Genomic DNA, 20,942 nt, shown 5'->3' on the forward strand with positions numbered 1-20,942 from the left:
GTTCCTGTGCAACAGGTCTTGCTGTACCCCTGTCAGTTCACTGAAGCTTTGTCTGATACTGTACAGAGACCATGGGTTGATTCCTCTTTCATAAATCACGCAGAAATAATAATCAGTGTGTGACTGGTCTAACACTTTTTCCTTTTGTAGGATTGGAGAGGCATGAAAAAAAACCAACATTGATGACTAAGATCAAATTCGCAGTAAAGCCCAGGTAATGCTACGAATGATCACTTGTATTTCAATATGAAAGAAGTGTGTCAGAGTGGGGTAAAAGAATTGTTCAAGTCCAGAAACTGACCTAGACAAACCATCATCATCCAGAAATGTCCGACCCTTCTTGGGAATGTGTCTGCCATTGGTGGCTTTGTTTTAACAAACAACAAACCATCTGATCCATGCTGGCTTTGCACCGCTGCATAACGAGTTGGCTCATGAGGAGAGATGCCAGCAGTCTTTCAGTGTGCTTTACAACTACAGAAAAATTAGTTCAATTTGTTGCTAGTTTTTTTGCTGTGTTTTTGTTTTTTCTTTCCCTACAGATTAATTCCCAGTGCTTCCAATTCCATGTGTTCTTGGAAAAGAAAAGGGATAAGGGAAAAAAAAAACCACCTTGAACAAGTTGAAATATTAAAAAAGAGAAGGAACAAGGAGAACAGAAAGAAATGGAGAAGTGCAGTCAGTTGGCGTATTGTGCATAGAAAGCAACTTTTACTCGCTCAATCTGGTGGCACAGTTTGATGGCCGGACCAAGCTTCAGCTCCATGCATTCTTGAACCGTGGGCAGTGTCAGCAACAGAAGGGCTTGGCCATCGATGTCCTGGGGAAGGAAAAGACAGGGAAAACGGTTTTGTTTGTGGGCTCTGGAAAGCAGAAAGCATATCCAGGTCAGTGTTTTCAGCACAAATGCAAAACATAGCCCCACACTAGCTACTATGAACAAAATTAACTCTATCCCAGCCAAAAGCAGCACAGGGAGGATCAAGGTCTAAGTGCAGAAAAAACACTGTAACTCACAGGCAACATAAACTCCCAGGACAGCCCTGATTAGGGCTGCATTAAACACAAGGGGGATTTGGACACCTTAAGCCCTGCTTTGATCAGGACTGTCTACAGCTCAGGTTCTTCCTCCACCTTAGCTTGATGTCATGGCCCATTGCACCAGAGCTTCCTCGCAAATCACAAGGAAAAGCTCCAGTCATCTGTGTTTGATTAGAGTCCCCATAAAACTCTTTGGCAAAGGAGAGATGGGGTTGGCTTTCAAGCTCTGGGCGTTATTCCAGGCTGATTAAGAAATGGTTGGAGCACGCTGCGACACCACGACTCCAGCATCTTGCTACGGACTGTTCCAGCCTTGCTCTAGACTCGCACTTCAACTTCCCCCAGCAAAAGCAGCTGCATTTGGGCACAGAGTTATTCATGGTGAAGAATCAGAGATAGTTCAATGTGTAGTTGGCCATTTCACTGACTGCCATCAGCTATGGCCTAATTAACCACACTTGCTTCCTTCTAACTATGATTTCTTTGCGCTGCCCTTTACTTTCAGCAGTGGCTGTTACTCATTAGCCAAGGAATGGCTGTTTCTATATAAATTTTACACGTTCACACTGACTTGAGATAAAAAGCATTGGCTTCTGCTCCTGCAAACTTACGTGCTTAATGAGGAGATGCTTGGCATATCCTACAATTAGATCATCCAAGGACCTGACTACCAGATCTTCAGAGGGATGAAGACAGTAAGTAGGTGTCTACATAACTGGAGCCTCTAGGTGTTGGTGCCAAAAATCGGGCAGCAAATTTGGGGTTCAAGAAGTAGTTTTCTGTTTCCCAGCCTGCTATTTTAAACCAGGGTGGAATCCATGTGGCCAGGAGAGACAGCTTGCTAGGCACCAAAGAGCCACTACCTGTTGGTACAATGTGCCTGTGTGACACCAGGATGGTGCTGCGGACCTTGGCATGTGCAAGGTCCAAGACTCCTGCTTTTCACAAGCACTCCATCTGGGGTGTTTCTGCTCTCTCTGAGGATCTGGCAAGGCTCTGACTCAAGCTTGCAAGGGCTTCCATGCTTTGCCAATATTTGTGCTACAGCTTGGTCTGAGGGGATCTAAAGTCTGATCCTAATCTCTCTGTCAAAGTTCAAGGCCCAGCCAGCAAGGTAGTATGTGCTGCCCTTTCTTTCGTGATGTGAATAAGCACCACAGACACAAAGAGAAGAGTTACATTAAGACCTCTACCTGCTCTTGAAATATTTTGGCAAGCGGTGCACAGTCAGTCAGTTTAATAAACCTCACAACATCAGTCACAGTCCACTCCAATGGATTACTGTCCAGGATGAGCTTCTCTTCCTCTTCTTGCTTCATTTCCTACAAAAAGAGAAAAAGCTCTCATGAAGAAAACTATGTTTGTGGTGAACCAGGGCAGGGATGTCCTCCTCAGATGAGCAAGGCTTGGCACCGAAGGTTAATTTAGGAAGAATAATTCTATCGATTAGGAGGGGGAGCCTCATACTCACCTCCTTGACTTGCACGCACTTCTCCGTCTCGCCGTAGGAGTGGGGTTGCGGTCTCCGGCTCCGTCGGGCTCTCTCCGTGGGAGCAGGTCTGTCCAACTCGGTGCTGCTCCGCAAGGTGACTGCTCGCCGGGGCCTGGCGGAGGGGACCTCGGCGGAGGAGGTATCCGTCTGGTCATCCCGGAGCTCTGAGCTGGTTTCTTCGCTTCCCGTCTCGTCCTCCATCGCGTCCGGCTCGTCGTCTTCGCTCTCCTGCACAAGGACCACCAGAGAAACAGCGTCCGGGCTCGGAGATTAATACAGCAGCAAATCGAAAGGCACCGGGTCAAACTGCATGCCCCTGCCCACGACAGTCCAGGGTAACATTTATTTTAATGGAATTACCTCATTTTCATTACAGTGCTAAGCAGATTAGCCCTCAATTTAGATTTGTTACAAAATGTAGAACTAAAAAAGAAAACCACGGTGGACAAATCCTTTTTTTCTGTTTCTTACAAAAGGTCAACAGCAATCACTCATCTGGCATGAAATGTTCCTCTGCTGGGCTCGTCTCTCAAACCTTGTGGCGCTGCAGATGTGCACGAGGAAGGGAAATTAAAATATTAAAAGTATGAAACAAAACTCAGGTCACTCAAGATGAAATACAATCAGAAACAGGCTTGAATTTAAACCTTCACCTTGCTTCAAATTGTCATGGGTGTCACTGCTGTTGAAAGGAAGGAAATTTTAGTGCCTCTTAAAAATATCTAGATCCACAAGTGCATATTTGTACTTAATTTCTTAGCTGGTATTTCTGTAAAACCCAGGACAAAGGATTTCACCCAGATCTGCTTTCAGCCCAATAGCTAACTGCTGAAGGTGAAGCACGTATTTCCATTTAGAGGATATTATACCAGATTCTTGTTATTTCTGTCACACAGAAGCTGCAAGCACACGCAAACTGATGGAAACTGTGTATTTTGAGCTTTATATATACATAAGTGGCCTAAAAGGCTTCGACAGCTTAGCTCTGATCAAAGTGTGAGCACGCATCCAAGACATACGCGTAGGTCTTAAATGAAAGAGCAATTTTAGACGAAGTTAGTTATGTTGGCTGAAAGGCTGAAAAACTTGGCTCATGGTTGATTTAGGCTTAGCGTGAGTTTAAATTCCTTTGAAGCACGTATAATTTAAGGAAATGAAGCAGAACTGCACCTAAATGAGGACCAAGTCATGAGGATGCAAGCAATCAACTGGAAGCTGACTAAAATATCCCTTTCCAGCTGAACTAGAGGGATTTTAAGTAAATCAGTTTTGCTTGACACTGCACAGGGCAGAAATCACTGACACTCAGCTAAAGCAAGGAAACCACACCTGAACTTTGTCATTAGCATCGTGGGAAAACCACCTGGGAACGGTCCACACAGAACTAAGTCTGCTCCAGGTTGCATCTGGACATGAACCACTGCTGAAGCTGGGATCCTGTCGTGTCACCCAGCACACTGGAAAGAATGAGGCCTCAAATACCATACATTTGGGACACAAACCATTTGCTCGCATTCTACAGCTTCTAGAACTTCTCTTGCTTTGATGTTGTGAACCAGAAAATATTACAAATGATTAATGAAAAAATTTAAGTCCTTGAAACCACAACGGTCCACGAGTTATTATAACACTTGGAGATCCTAGACATGAATCGCAAACCTCCTTCACTCTGCTAGATGCTGTGCAAAGCATCTAACAGGCTCATCTGCCTGCCCACGGGCTTGTAAGGAAGCAAAAGAAAACACAGATGTAATATTAGACAGCATGTGAGCATTATGAAGGTGGAAGCAAAAACTCCTTTTAGTTAACTCTAGAATAGACAAAGGTAAAAGTCGCCAACATGCACCAATAAAACCAGTCTGACCTTAAAGAACAGAGTAGCAAGGAGAGATTCAAAATGGAAAATGGAAGTGTTGAGGTTTGCTGAGAACTCCCTCAAAAGGAAGATGAAGATGGGTGGGACAGAAAAGCACCAAGGGTCTTTAGCTGATTTATCCCAGTGCAACACATACCTCTGCAGAGCCTGCAGCATTCAAATCGACAGCTGACGACCTCCTTTTCTTCTGCACAAAAATAGATTTCCGCCTTTTTCTGCGCCTGGCTGGCTTGACATGTCCACTTTTCATGTTGTTATTTTCCCCAATTGGTGGCTTAATGATTTTTTTCCTCTTCCCATAATAATAAGCTGGAGAAAAGAAGCAAAACTTTACCCGCCAAGAGAAGGAAACTTTGGCTTGCTTCTTGCTCCTGATTCAGTACTGCACTCTAGATGCGCTTTTATGAGACACTTTAAAACACATTGATTTGGAAAAAATGTGCAGTGTAAATATAAGATGTCATCTTGGACTAGCACAAGAGTGTTACAGCTCTCGTGTAATACACCTTTATTGGTGATGAGTGAGGAGTTCAGAATTTAACCCTATAATATGTATTCAGGCAAAGCTTCCACTAAGCCAAGCAGTGGTTTGGAAGGAGAGAGGCCAAGATGTTTCAGATTTGATCCAGTGCCCTTCTGCATGAGTTAACAGTCTTGGAGACACTTTCAGTTTCTTATGTTTTCAGCAAAGGGTGAATAGGGCCAGCTACCTTGATTTATGTATGTTTGTTGAATGCATGGAGGAACAGGCTCTTCAACTTTCAACCTTCAACTACTTTGTGGCCCGAGTTGAAATTAAGCATGTGAGAGGCCTTTGACTCTTGCTTGTGTTACCCAGATAGGGTAACAACTAAAATGACACTTGGCACCCATGTCAAAGTTCGTAACTGAACTGAGCCTTTCATCCAATTGATGGAGTTTTGAGGAACAATTCATCCAGCCACACACAACCATCAACTTTGAGATGACACAATCTCAGCTGAAGCTCTCCTAGCTGTGTTCCTCCAGCTCTTCATTTGCTACCAGTGGGAGCCAGGGGTCTAGCTCAGGTGCAGACCTCTATGTAAACCCACATTCAGTGACCTGAATATCTCCCTGAGCCCATTTCTCCTTCTTCTCTGGCACCAAACAGAAGATAATTCCATTGAATCAATCGTGTTCTTTTCTTGCAGCCTTTGTGGAAGAAGGACAGCACTCGCTTTCACTTTCCTGACTTAAGGGTCAGTAATATCAGTAACACAGACAACAAAAAGTGCTGAACACACGCCTAACTTCAGCCTTCCTGAATAGGAATGAACATGTTTAATTATTAAACACTCTAAGCAGAGAGATTCAATGCTCCCAAACTGTGCCCAGCACCTGAGCATTTTGATACTGGCCTGTGCTGGTGCATTTGCTGGAAACTCTTCAATGAGTGGGACAAGTTTCATTTCACCCAATGAAGCTGTCGCAGATGTAAAAGTTTAAATCTCAGCTGGCCACTGCAGGTTCCTTTCCTTTTATGTGCTCCTTATATTAACTTGGCATATAAATAAAAGTAAAGACTTCCAAAAAGTAATGACTTTAAAACAGATATGTTGGGATGGAGAGAGATAGACAGTTGTATGGAGAGATCTGTCTCTCTGTACAGAATACTGAGGGAGACTATGGTGGGTCTGGTCAGGATTAAATAACTGCTCCTAGATGAGATGAATCCTACTCAATATCAATGTGTTACACAACTCCTGTTCTTCATCACTAGCTCATGGACAGTCTGCCATTGCTCTGACTCCCAGCTAGTGATAAGAAGCGTTTTGGCTGATACTCACTGTATTTGGTTTTAGTATGAATGGAGCAGTTCTCTGGGCAGACTTCGGCCACCAGCACAGGACTGAACAAGTTGGGACAGCACTCCAACTTTGCACAGACTCTTCTGCAGAAATCCGCCACCTGATCCGATGTCCGCACAATCTTAACAGTCGCCCTGTATGTCTTCCCTCTGTATCTAGAAAAGAGTGCAAGATCCCATGTCACCAATCACGCAATGTCCTTTGATGCTACAGACCAGACTCTCCTCTGTTAGGGAGATACCTTCCCTAATGACTTTTGGGAGAGCATCTCTCTTGGGAAGGCAGGCAGAACAGGTCTACTTGTCTTAGTGGCTCCTTTTCAGAGGGACTTGGGGAAGGAAAGACAGGGTGAAATGAATCAGAGGTGTGGACATGATTCAGGAAGGAATGCATGTGCAGACTGCACAGATCTGTTGATAGGGCAAGAGATGAAAAACATCACAGCAGACTTGGTGAGGATACTACACAGGACAGCAAGCTCATACCATGAACTGATGCAAAGTTTTTGGGAGAGGGATGTAGCCTCTCTTCATATATTGACCTGTGATAAGAAGTTTTTAAGTCTTGCAGAGCTTTGTGGTCACCACTGTGTGTTTGAGCTGCATTGGAGACTGTCTCTATAAGCCCCCAATATACCTTTGGTCATCTTCATTGCCATCTTTCTCGAGGCAGCTCTCATACCATGTTCCAGCTCAGAACAAGGCCACAGTTTCATTGGGGCAGCTGCGGTCCCTGGGATACAGACATCGTGTAGAAGCATCCAAGGGAAACTGTACTGACTGCCATATGGGGACCAGATGACTTCACCGCTATGAGATGTGGGCAATACAAAACCTGAGGAACTCATTGGGAGTCTCTTGAGTTGTTTAATGCAGTCACAGCAACAGACCCTAAAGGGTCTGTTTTAGGGCCATAAAAATCAGAGAGATGGAACACCTCCCCTATGAAGACAGGCTGAGTGAGTTGGGGTGTTCAGCCCAGAGAAGAGAAGGCTCCAGGGAAACCTTACTGTGGTCTTTCTGTACTTAAAAGGGGCCTATAAAAAGATGGGTACCGACTTTTTAGCAGGGCCTGTAGTGATAGGACAAGGGATAATGGTTTTAAACTTAAAAACAGGAGATTCAGGCTGGACACGAGGAAGATATTTTTGACACTGAGGGTGGTGAGAGCCTGGCCCAGGTTGCCCAGAGAGGTGGTGGATGAACCATCCCTGGAGACATCCCAGGCCAGGCTGGACGGGGCTCTGAGCAACCTGAGCTGGTGAAGATGTCCCTGCTCATGGCAGGGGTGGCACTGGGGGAGCTTGGAAGGTCCCTTTCAACCCAAACTGCTCTATGATTCTAAAAACTGATTCCTACCGGGAATGCTCAGGGCAGAAATCTGCAGTGAAAGGTTTGTCTTAAATTTGCCATCCATGCGCTACTAAAACATTTACTTCAGTGCTTTATATGAAGTGTTTCTGAGTGATAAACAGCTAAGAAAGATACAGTTACATCCCTGCTGTAATACACTGTAGATGTGAACTCCGAAAAACCAGTTATCCCCATAATTTATTAAACAGCAGCACCAAGCTATTGTAAACAGGGAGATAAGGTTTTTAAAACATCTCTTAGGCGTCCTGAGGAATGCAACACAAGAGACAATCATGCAAGAGGCTGGTGCTAAGGAATTATAAATGTGGTTAGAGGAGAGAAAAGTAACACACACAAAAGAGAGAGAGACAGCAAAAGAAAGATTAGTGGATGGGAGGGAATGAAAGACAAAGATACAGACATCAGGAAAAATGAGACAAGACATTTGGGAGTGTATTAAAAGCCACAGTTCTCTAGCAGGGAATCAGCTGCTGACAGTCAGATATGGAAGAGGAGAAGAAGATGAAACAAAGGAGATGTGTCCAGACAGGTAAAATACACAGCGTGTGTCTGGAGTCTTTTACCTCTCCAAAGGTTTTACTGAGTTGCACAAAGCAACTGAGAAACCACCTTTTGCTGCTCTCCCTCCCAAAATCTCTTTCTGGAAACACTGGGGTATGGGAAAAAGGTTGGAAACTGTGGCACATGAGGTGTTATAGACGGGTATCCAAATGAAATATGGGTCTGAGAACAGCCCAGTCCAACCAACCCCATGTCACAAAAGACTTGATCCAAACTATCACCTCAACATGAAACTCCTCCATTACCTACATGAGCATTTCTGCAAGGCACCAGGATCTGATACCCCATTTGATGGCTGACCAAGGACTCCAGGTCATGGAGGCAATCCTGGTTTAATTGATCTGAATGAATGAATGAATGAATGAATGAATGAATGGATGAATGAATTACTTAATCAGTCAACTCTTCATGCTCTCTGGCAGACCTGGACAGATGATGTAAAATGGAAAAAGTGTTCCTTCCAGGTACAGAGCACTGTTATCCCAGCTTCCCTATGAAATAGCTGCATAGACAGGCTGGCTAAAGAGGGTTTGGCAATACCTAATACCAAAAGAGCAAATTCCACAGTCATTTAAATATATCTACTTATAAGTATTTTACATTTCTTTTCAATGTGTTTGAAAAGACTCCTGCCTTTATTACTTCTCCAGGAGCCATCAAGTTTAATGATGGACTAGATCGTTAGGTCAGTAAGTCCGACTCCTGTGACAGGTTGCAGAATTTCATCGTGTTACCTTCACCTCAACCCAAACAACTTTGGCTGGGCTAAAGCATCACTTCCAAAAAAACACCAGCCTCTCCTCAAGGGTCTCCACACTGGAAGAATTCCAGCAGCAGGACCACCTGTACCTAAACCTCATGAGCTGATGCCTCATTTTATGTCCGGATGTGTCTGAATTTAACTTACATTTATTTGTCCTTGTTCTGACTTTCACCACTAGGATGAAAGGACTGCATCTGGTTTTGTTTCCCTGCAAAAGCACTGTAATCAAATTGCCTCTTGATCTTCTTTCTTATGAGCTAAGAAAGCTGCCTGATGGGTATTATTCAAGGATGGCTGACTTTTTCTAACTGTGCTTCCTATTGTGTTTGGCTGCCCAGAAAGGACTCATTGTACTGAAGTGCCTGGTGAAAGAAAAAGGTGAAACTAGGAGAACGAACAACTGACTGATTTCACAATCTGGTTTGAACGCAACACACACACTAATTAACAGAATGGATGGCAAAATGGAGATCAACACGACAGCAGAAATCAGTCTCAATAACCCAAGGTGTTAGTACTGGCCGCAATAATGTTTTTTTTACATGATTTTAGCCTTGGCAGCAACTCTTGCAACTATAAACCAGGTTCTACTAATATTTTCCATATTCCTCACACACTAAAGGTTTTCAACACTAACACCACCAAATGTAATCTGAGCTGTTCTAGAACAGCCATGTGGGAAGAGTTCCTTTGGATATAATCAGAAAACCCTTTTCTGTTAGCATTGCTTGAAAAATTACCAATTACTAGTATTCCTATTCATGTTTTCATACTAGGACTCCTGTCTTCCCAACCACTTGTAAGCAGTAAGTAACCTGCACGCACAGCATGGAAGCACTGGAAACTTGGAAAACAGCTGTGTCAAGCATAGCATTTTCAGTTTTCTTAGAAATTACTGTTCTTTTAAAAAATGCTTTTCAGCTAAAGCTAAAGAAATCTTCCTTTCCTCTTCCTCCGCCCTCAGATCCCAAAACTGGAGAAACTCTTATAGCTGAAACTATTTCCATGAAAAATAGACACAGTATCTTTGCTGATCCATTAGTGACAGTATTAAGCTAAGAGCACTTTGCTGGCAATATCATTCTACTGTTGAAGGTTCCTTTGGTGATAAAATAGATCAGAGGCTCCTGAGAACAAAATGACTTCTAGGAGCCCCAGTGAGGGACCATTGTGTGATGCCACGAAAAGTTGTGTGCTAAAGACACTTCAAACAGCAAGAAAATTAAGACTACCCTCGTTTTCAAAAGTCAGTTATGACGATCTTTGAGATCAGTTTGAACAACTCAGTGGCTAAAAGCCTCAATTTCCTTTTGAGGGACCAAAAAATGTCTATTTTTCTGCAAAAAAAAAAAAATCCAATTTGTCTTACTAGCTTAAAGTCTGCCAAACATGAGAAGTTATTTTCCTCTAAAGCTATTTAATCACCCAGTGACATTCTGTACTCTTGAAGGATTCAGAAAGGGCTCTGGAATTGTTCTGGTTCTAAGGACATCTCTCATTAAGTCTCCTCCTGATTAAGGAAAGAAAGGGTTTAAGTAATTTCATTGGTGCTAATGACCTCTACCTCCAACACTTCACACAGAAGGCCACCTGGTCACACTAATTCACCCTCACGGTGCCTCAGGAAGTATGTGGCAGAACTGATGTGGAAGGCAATCCAAATCATATGAGCTGTAGCTTTGTATTGACCTTTTGAGGAGCACCGTTAAGAACTGGCTGTCACTTGGACTTCATATAATTGATTACAACCCTTTGGGTTCAGTTGTCCAGTCCACCCACCATGCACATGTTCAACCCACATCTCCAAAGCTTGGCTATAAGGACACTAAGGGAGACTGTGTCAAAAATCTTGGTAAGATCAATACAAATAACTCCCAATGTTTTTCCCTCAACCACCAAAGTAGTTATCTCAGCACATCAGGCACAACCTGCCCTTTGTAAATCCATGCTGGTTCTTGCCCGTCGCCTATTGGTCCCGCATGTTCTTGGAAATGGCTTCCAGGAGGATTTGCCTAATAACCTTCCCAGGAATGTTACACTGATGACTTGCAGTTACTTGGATCCTCCTTCTTGCTCTTCTTGAGAAGGGGTGTGATGTTTGTCTTTCTCCAGACATCAGAAAGCTTCCCTGATCATGATAAACTTTCAAATGTGACAGCGAGTGGCCTTGCAATGACATTGGATGGTTTTCTCAAGCAGATCTGGCTGCATCCCATCTGGTTCCATGCACTTGCACACATCCCATTTGCTTATCACCTCTCTAGCTTCTTTACCATTTACTGTGGGTAACACTTCACTCCCTCAAACAGTAACAGGGACCTGGGAGGCCTGAGAGCAACCCTTGTCAGCAAAGGCTGAGGCAAAGGAGACTTCAAACACCTCAGCATCACCCATCACAAGTGCAAGGCAGTCTTCTGAAGCATCCACAGTGAAAATACTTCCTTTGAAATGCAGCCTCATAAATAAGCAATGCTGTCTGTGATTGGGGTAAGCATTCCTGAGTTCAGCTACTAGATTTGGCCAGCTCTCAAAATTTCATTTAATGGAGTCCAGGAATATTCATCTTTCTTATTTTGATGAACTGGGCCTCATACAAGACCCGGGAGATAACTCTCTGCACACACTGATACTGTTTAAGCCCAAAGTCCTGAAAAAATGGGTAAGTCCAGACAACTCCACTTACAGCCCTTAGAAACAGCCCTTAGAAAGCATAAAGTCCCTCCAGCATTTTATGTAAAATTGGAAAGTCAAATCTAGATGTAGGCACTGAACTTAAAGCATCAAAACTATAAGGGTTGAACGCCTATAGCTTTGCCTGGTCCTCATGGGAATTCAGAGGATCAGGCCTGACATTTCCAGCTCATCATCACCAATAAATCAGGTTTGACTATTTTCACAAAGTGCCAGCAGCACTGATGGGAAGCGACTGCCATCACACACTGCAGACACATCTCTTTGGACAATCTAAATTGTTTATCTTCTTTGCAAGGCTAGTATAATTGATTCTGCACTGGTCACACCTGACAGCGGAGTAAACTAAATGCAGGTTGCCCTAGGACTGAGATAATGCATTCCTGGCAGTGCACGGTTTGCCGTTTGGGACAGTGGGGAAAAACAACCTTCTCTTCACCGTCTTCCTCCCTCCCCTTCTGCAGCCGTCACTGCAAACAAACAACAACATTGTCAAGATCCAAGGAGTTGTCAGCTTACATCAGAAGGGCAGCAGTGACACGACATGTCACATCACAGCGCAGACGCTCCAGCTGGCTGTTGAGCTGTCATCATTAGCAGCAAGACACCATCGGGAGCTGGTATAGGTGGAAGTTGGTATAGACAGGCGTTTGCTCGTTACGGGTCTCTGTTTAAGATTCTGGAGCACAACTGTCTGTCATACCTGATGTCATGTGTCATGTGCCGTTTGCACATCCCAGGGTATCTGATTTCACGAGCATGTTTTCTTTTCTGCTTCTGCACAACCTGATGCAATTAAACCCCCAATACACTTCTTGATGGAGCTGCTGAACAAAACTCAGGAAGGATAAAAGAACAAAGTCCTAGTGTAGTCAAACAGTCTTAGGGCATGTCTGGCCTCTGTCACCCACTCTTAGAAGTACTCAAACTACCCGCAGGCAAGCTGGTATGACCAGCCAGCACCACTCTATGAGTCTCAACAGCAACAAGCTGCCGTCCAGCCCCGTGAGCTCTGTCTCCTCGGAGGACAATGCCACACTGAATAAGAATACATTTGGATGCTTAGAAGTCACTCCAAAACCTGCTGTCCCAGCTCTGAGCCTGTAATGATCCATTCTGTGGCTTGATGAAGTTGAAAGAGGCTGCTTGACTCACTGAAGAGCTGAGATTGCTGCCTCCTGGGCTAGCCAGCACACAGGAACATGTACACAGTCTGTGGCTGGCTGGCCAACACAAAATACAAAACCTCTCTGCTGGAAAGCATTGGTATATTTTTAGCTGTCAAGTTATGTAGATATAAGGTATATCGCAGCAGGCTGGCTGCCCCGCTAAACAGATGGGAGGAGGAGGCAGACAAAGGAATGAATGGGTCATGGGGGGAGGTAATGGGGATGGAGATGCTCATTACAGGATGATTAGCACATCAGGTAACAGTGAGAGAGAGTAAGTGGTTGATGTGATACGGACTAGTGACAATCTCTAGAGGCCCACGTACTCATAACTGAGTTGGTCTTGGTGTATCAAGCTACCTGGGGTTCTCAGTGGACTGGGCTGTAGACATAGCTGACAAGACATCCCGGCACTTAATGATTAGCTGAACATTTTCCAGGCTGTCTCCCATTAGAAATAAGGATTGCAGCCTGTAAGCTCAATTCTCTGCAGGACAGGACATTAAGCTGGGGCATTACATCTTGATTTCACAACTGCTAAGTACTTGTAGAAGTGCATTATCTGTTATTTGCCAGTACAAGGTGTGGGAGCTTGGAATCAATGAAGAACAGGTCATGGACAATGACTTGTTTTTAATGAAAAAATGCATGCACAAGGATGACTTTCAGAGTTCCATCCATAAAAACACAAAAATTTGACTTTCTGCATAGGTGAAAGAAGCAAATTAAAAATAAGATTTTCTAGTAGCTTTTCATTTCTGATTACAATCTTCCTTTAGAAAAGCAGTTTCTGAGTACGCAGAATAAAAGGTTCTCAATTCTATCCCTCAACCAGAGCACACATGAGTTTTCTGCAAGATCTGCATGGCCAAAGATCAAATACAATAGCAATCAACAGCGCCATATTTGACAGCCAATCATTTCAAATAACCAAGAGAAAATTGCTTTTATTTGAAAAGGAGTAACAGTGCTCAGTACAAAGGATGAGATTCACTGCATTTAACTTCAGTACTCAAAAAGTCAAGGTGACCAAGTTAGTCAATGGAGACATGTCTTCAAAGAACTATTTGTTGACATCCAACTTGAAGTGGGGAAGAATTGCTCTTTGGAGGGACTCTGGAGAGAGGTGAGATTCCTCTCCTTCAGAAAGACAATGGTTGTTGAAATACATCCTAAGTGTAGTGCCCATTATAAAAAGAAGACATAAATGGGTAAATTTTGAAGCTGGAAGGGGAAATTGAGTATTTTCTAGATATACAGATTTCTTAAACATTGTTTAGATGAGAACTGAAGCATATATTCTAGAAAGGCCTCCAATCTTGATCTGAATCCCAGATCTCCTAGTATTTTGTCCTAATCCCTCTCCTGCTTAAAACTGTTCCCCAGCTATTTTGTTTGCACTTGGTTTTTGTGGCATTCATTCTTGTCAGGTTTTTCTGCACTAGAGTGACAGGCTCTATATTAAAAGCAGTAATACTCCTACATTTTGGAAGCCAGGAACTGAGTTAATTCAACAATAGCCAAGCTTATAGGAACAGCTTATCATAGAACTCAGGACTTCCCTGAGTAAACATGGCATTTTTCATCAAAATCTGGATGGATGCTTAGAGAAACACAATAGAAACGAACCATTCAGGTGAATATTTCATTTGCTTAAGTTGCTACAGAATGAGACGACTAATTCAATGAAGCAAGATGACAATTAGAAAAGTGAAACTCTCACAATAAAAAAAAATCTTTTGTTCCTTTTTTTTTTTCTCTGCCCAGCCAGTTCCATTTTTTAACCCTTCTGAAAAAAAGAATACATGCTGAAGACTTACTTTGCTTTAAGTGTTTCCTCTTGGAAATTCCACTGAGGGTCTTCCACAAGCTGCAATTCTCGTAAAACACTCCCTGGCTTGTAAGCTGCATTGATCACCATGCTGAGAACCTATTGAGAGACAAAACCGACAACACCGATGGGTTCAACAGTCGTTCTTGACCACACTGAATATGATCCCAGGTGCTGCATAGGCAGGAGCAGCTTCCAGGTGCCACCTTATGTTCAAGGCTGCACAGGGTAAGTGCTAGATGCAAAGAGAAGAGGTCCCAGATTGGATCAATGTGCTAAACGTACTGTAGATAACACATTGATCTGATACGGTGACTGCATTAAGTGCTGCCAGCTAAGCCCAAAGATCTCCTGATAATCAGTATTTTCCTTTGAGACAGACCTTCTCACCCATAGAAGATTCCATTCCCTGCATCCGCACTGGCTCAATTTAATAAAAAATGAAAATAATTCTGATGGTTCAACCAGGTACAAAGTCACGTGTACCATTACACACTGACTATTAAAGAGGAAACTCACACACACACCTGAGGTCAGCAATATGCTTAAGCATCTGAGTGCTGCGTGCCTTGGCTTCATTAACAGAATGTTAATCAAGTTTACACAAAAAGAGCTTGCAGGAGGTGTCCCTGAAACCCAGTGTGTGTCCACTCCGTACAACAAAACGTGCCAATCCATTTAATCCAAAGCCCCTGAGAATAAAAATGATTCCTACTATTGGCTCAGGGAATCCCAGCTTTTATAGTCTACACTTGGCCTAAGGAGATAAATACAAGAAAAACAAATCTCTTAGCAGCACCAGACCATGTGTTTGAACACTCTGCATCGTATGTATGTGAATGACCCCATAGCGAGTCTGGATTGGTTTTGATATAATTTAGCTCTTTACCTAACACCTGTTCTTAATTCTTCGGAGGCTCACAAATGATGTCGGTAGGATGAGCTTTAAGCTTCCCCAGAACCCATAAATGTGGTTCATCAGAAATGAAAACCTGACGAGGTTATATTGCAAAGAGCAAAAACAGCAATGTGTTCATGTTTTGGGCATTTTTTCCTGGTTTTTATGACTTTTTTTTTTAATTCAGCAACCTGAGGATTTTCTAGTATTTTGAAAACCTCATAGGATTAATTATTTTCAGGCAAAGGCTTCATTTAATGCTGCATACTACCATGTAAAATGGCCGTGGTTTGAGTTGTCTGTCTAGGTTATTTATTAGAAGCAAACTCTCATTTATCATTGGGCCCTTGGAAACATTACTTGAGCCACTTTTAAGAAAGTGCAATTAGAGACACCTAAAGCAATGCCCAATAACAGCACCAGTGTTTTATGCAGCTCTGACCACCTGTACATCTCAAGTACTCTATGAAGAAGGGTAGGAGCATATTCCCTTTCTCACACAGGGGGAAACTACAACACAGATTCACCTACAGCTCTTCATCTGGTTCCCATCTCATCACACAACCCACTATACTGATTACTAAGAGACATGGATTCCCAAGAGAAAAAAATAAAGCTCTGAGTGAGCCCATCCAGTTGTTCATCCACATGCCTTCTTGCCTGCTACTCAACATACAAACTGATGGGGCAATGGACTCTGACACAAGACACTACGATGGACATGAGGAAGAAATTTTTTAACATGAGGGTGGTGAAACACTGGCCCAGGTTGGCCAGAGAGGTGGTGGATGAACCATCCCTGGAGACATCCCAGGCCAGGCTGGACGGGGTTCTGAGCAACCTGAGTTGGGTGAAGATGTCCCTGCTCATGGCAGGGGTGGCACTGGATGAGCTTTGAGGGCCCCTTCCATCCCAAGCCATTCTATCATTCTATGACACGGAGATATGATGCAGGGAAGCCAAAGATGAGTTTTCAAAAAAGCATCACATGCCAGGATAGCTCCCATGCTCATTCACAACCCATCAGATGTGTTCTCCTCCTGAACAGCACATCCAGGGAGTCATCTAATGCCTATATGGGAGCTTCTTGGGAAAGTTCTCCTTCAGAATCCTTCTCCACCCAGGAGCAGAAAGCAAGCATCTCTTACTGACCAATTCCCACAAACAAGGCTGCCCTGCTCTGTTTTCAGGTTGATGGTGTTTGTAAGAGTTGTCAGAACAGTTAGGAAATGAGCAAGAAAATAAAACCTGACCCTGCAAACAACAGTGTGGCCCTGCCTGGGCATTCTCCCAGACACCTAATCAACCCCAGCCTTGCAAAGACACCCACACCAGGACTTTTGTCAAAGCTGGCTTGTCAGCAGCAGGATTCTGTAAACTTCTAAACTCATTTTACAAAAGACTGTTTTGTAAGAACAATAATTTCCCTTTAAAGGAATAAAAAAAAACGTGTGGGGTTTTTTTTAAGAAAAAAAAAAAAAAAAACCACACCAAACTTCTGGTTTTTACTCTTCTTGTATCTCAAAAAGTCACTGAGTTTGGCATTCTACCCTGCAGCAGGAGTCCATCACCATGCTAACAGTGTTATCTTCTAACAACATTATCACTTCATATTACACACTATTAAACACTCGGGAGAAAAAAGAACACTTAGATTCTTGTGGAAAAAATAACTGTGATTAAAGCAAAGCAGTGAAGAAACCAGTTTCCAGCTTTCTCTGGAGAGGGAAAGTCACTTCACCCACAACAGACCGGTCAAATCTTGATCTGATTCACTAAATTCCCTTTGGCTGGAGTGTGACCAGTCTGAGATTTTGGTAGCTGTATTTTCAGCCCTCCCCATCAGGAACAGCCAGCGATGCCTTGGAGCAGAGAGATGGATAAGACAACATCAGCATTTGATGCTACGCATCTATGAGGTTTTGCTTTGACACAGTCGAACTTTGGATTTTCAGGGTCAAGTAGGCTGGAGTCACATCAGTGAGAATGAAACGTGAGAATGATCACACAGCACCACCACAAGCCTCTACCCAACCTTACAGCACCTGGCATCTTAGCTGTAAAGATTTCCATGCCATAGATTTTCAAGTGCACAAGGGCCCTTTTCTGAGCATGTCATAAAATCGTAGAATCATCAAGGTTGGAAAAGACCACTAAAATCATCAAGTCCAACTGTCGATGCCTTGGAACTGGATCTTCCAGAGGCCAATAATAGGTTTAGACGTGCCTGATGCCATCGGGCAGTTCAGCACCTTTCTTCCCATCATAGGTTTTTGGTATTCACACATTTCCCATCTCTCCGCCACTATTAATTAATGGTCCCAACGCTGGATGAAGCTTCCTCAGGAGATATCACTGATGAACTGCAGTTTAAAATACCATTACACTTCTCCTGATGTTCAAGATCAGCATCCTTGTGAGGAGAAACTAAATTTCCCTCCTCTTTCTGAGATGTGAGCCCACATCTTTTACTTATCAGGATAGACCCTGACTCCCAGGACAGCCTCAGGCAGGAAAATAAGAAGTTATTTTATTTTCCTTGGAATAATGACGTGCCTGTAGGACAGAGAGGGAAGAAAAAGAAGAATTCTTTGGGATTTCTTCATTAGAAGGTCGAGCACCCAGAACAGAGCTTTTGCCATAGTCAAGGCTGTAGGACTGTTGACATGTTTACAATAGTCCATGACATTTCAAAAATATCAATAGCCAGTTCCTAATTGAAGGAACCATTAGAGATGAAGTCCACAAAGCAGTCTTAAAGAGGATGTTAGTGAATCCTCTTTCAGAAATGCAATTTATTTTCCAGACTATAGAAGGTTTCTGCCATTCCAACATCATACCTGATCACTGAAGATAACGCTATCAGCCTGGCTCAATTATACACCTAAGGCTCAGCACAAGCTACTTAATTTTCTTAGCACCATGATTTAATTATGCAAATTTCTCATAGGAAGTCATGCTGTGCTTCAAAATAATCCAGTTGCACAGTGCAATAGCCTGCCTTCACAAATGCTGGCTGATTTCTCCTGTTTGCTTCAGCCGGACAGTCACATTACTTTTAAGCCCATTTACTTTTTAAATAGAGAATGAACAAAGTGTCTTAAAAATAGTAAGAACAGTAAGCAGTGAGGCTAATCAATCCTTACAGCATATTCCCCTAAAATATGGTGGGTTATAGATCATCTGAAGTCTTAAAAACATGTCTCATTTTGGCTAAACAGCATTGCCGTGGTAAGTTGTTGGCATGGGTGGAAGAACTGTTAAGACTTTTTATTTTTACATTCTGATCCAAGAACTGAATCTAAAGTTGACAATGTGTTTATTTTAATTTAACTTAGATTTAGCATTTATTCTGTATCTTAGCTACTACACAGTCACCATTTCTCAGCCCAGCTGCAGCTGTTGGATGGCAATAGCTGATGTCTTCACTGTATTTGGCTCTAAGTTTCAACTTATTTTCCAAACAAGCATCTCAGGAATGAGATAAGCTTTGCAGCTATTAACAGGAATTACCACCTCACTTGCCTCTTGGGATGAAAGAAACCACAATAAACCACCAGTCTCAGCACAGACTTGTGCTGGCACCAGGAATAATGAACAGCCAAGCTTAAAAAAATAAGTTTGGTGCTAGGTAATACAAGAGTTACCTGTCGCTCACCTAAGGCGCTTACGGATGCAAGGATACATGAACACAAAGGGAATTTAAATCAGTATTTTTGAACATACTACCAAATAAGTTCAATTGCTATCAAGATTTTCCAGGGAAATGTTGCTCACAGGCTGCCATTCTGGAAGGCACCTTAGCAGCTTCCTTTTGCTGAGCTCACAACCTCTGGACCCAACACTAGGACAAAGCAACTGGGCAGAAATCAGGGAGATGCACTAACAACACAGAACTCGGGAGAAACGCCTGTTCTTTTGGAAAAGAGGCGCTGCACAAAAGCAAACCTATCTGTTCTGCTTTCGTCCCAACATCCCAGGTGACAACAGCCCAGACTATTCAAATGGAAGGTGTTCCTACTCCACACTGCAAGGGTATCTCCCAACCTTGTGTAATCCAGAGCCAGGTAGCAGTGACCCACAGCTATCTCACTACCAGCATGCAGGCGAGTAGCACCAGGTTGTCTGGAGCTGGATCCAGGATGATCCTTCAAAAAAAAGAGGCTGAGGGGAGACCTTCTCGCTCTCTACAACTACCTGAAAAGAGGCTGGAGCATGGGGGGTGTTGATCTCTTCTCGGAAGTAGCAAGCGCCAGGACCAGAGGAAATGGCCTCAAGTTGCACCAGGGGAGGTTCAGATTGGATATTAGGAAAAATTTATTCACAGACAGGGTTGTCAGGCATTGGAACAGGCTGCCCAGGGCAGTGGTGGAGTCACCATCCCTGGAGGGGTTTAAAAGACACACAGATGAGGTTCTTAGGACATGGTTTAGTGCCAGTGTTGGATTAATGGTTGGACTCAATCCTGAGGGTCTCTTCCAACCAAAATGATTCTGTGATTCACTGCACCAGTGACTGAGCTAAGGACAAGACTTTGTGGGAAATGAGGGCTGAGGAGCATCATGAACTCCAGTTGTGCCACATTTTTTGTTACATCCCTCATGACTGCGTGTGAAGGAAGGCAGAGGATGGGAAGCTATAATAATCCCTCAGCACCCAGCCAGGACCAAGGTCTCCCACCACCTGGTGCTAGTGGGGAGAAGACACCTGCTCTTTTCTTGCTTTAGTGGTAATCCAGGAGAAGGAAAGGGGTAGGACTAAGTTGTCCAGCTGTTTTTAATCTGGAGTTTCCATCAGTGCCAAAGAGAGCAGCATCTCCACCATGGAGACTGCTGCCCACTGTGAACTTGCTGGCGACCAGCACAGGTTTTTACTAGACCATCTCTAAAGGCAGTGAGTTGTGGCTGGAGACCAGGGTGATTTAAACAGCTCTCGTCAGACCACTACTGACTCTGCTCTTCCCTCATAGCTGTTGTTTTGAGTTGTCTTTCCCACCCTCCCCTGTGTGTTACTAAAGTAAAGCACATGTATAATTTATCTATTCCAAACTAGCTATGCTGATGCATAATTTACAATGGCCTGAACTTTTCCTATATAGTGGAAGAGAGATAATTATAATGCATTTGCAGTCTTGGTGCCACATCGTCAGCGGATGTAAAGCAAGACAAAAGCATCAAGCTCAGCATTGAGGTTGGGTTTGGAAGGTTGCGGACCCTTGTGAACTCATCAACTGTGCAATGCCTTGTGGCTGTGGTCTTGGGCTGGAGGAAACGTCTCCTGTGCTGCTCTCATCGCTCAGCTCTGCAGCCCTTTTTGGTGCTCTGGCAGCTGCTACAGATCTTCATGAGGTTCAACAAGGCCAAGCGCAAGGTCCTGCACCTGGGCTGGGGCAACCCCTGGTATCGAGGCAGGCTGGGG

General features: G+C 43.5%; 1 protein-coding gene across 1 annotated transcript in view; it reads right to left on the reverse strand.

Moving 5' to 3' along the window:
* Positions 1 to 649: 649 nt before the first annotated feature.
* The window catches only part of SFMBT2 (Scm like with four mbt domains 2), a gene marked incomplete at its 5' end in the record, with an annotated part of 107,840 nt that continues 87,547 nt past the window's right edge, over positions 650 to 20,942 (reverse strand). Inside the window, 6 exons of the mRNA XM_082076069.1 lie at positions 650 to 820; positions 2,235 to 2,363; positions 2,513 to 2,761; positions 4,546 to 4,718; positions 6,218 to 6,393; positions 14,616 to 14,725. Coding sequence (XP_081932195.1) covers positions 680 to 820; positions 2,235 to 2,363; positions 2,513 to 2,761; positions 4,546 to 4,718; positions 6,218 to 6,393; positions 14,616 to 14,725 — 978 coding nt within the window. The 3' untranslated portion in view covers positions 650 to 679. The remainder of the gene's footprint in view (positions 821 to 2,234; positions 2,364 to 2,512; positions 2,762 to 4,545; positions 4,719 to 6,217; positions 6,394 to 14,615; positions 14,726 to 20,942) is intronic.

The sequence above is a fragment of the Streptopelia decaocto genome, assembly GCF_964273445.1.
Source record: "Streptopelia decaocto genome assembly, chromosome: 1".
In the NCBI taxonomy this organism is placed as follows: Eukaryota; Metazoa; Chordata; class Aves; order Columbiformes; family Columbidae; genus Streptopelia; species Streptopelia decaocto.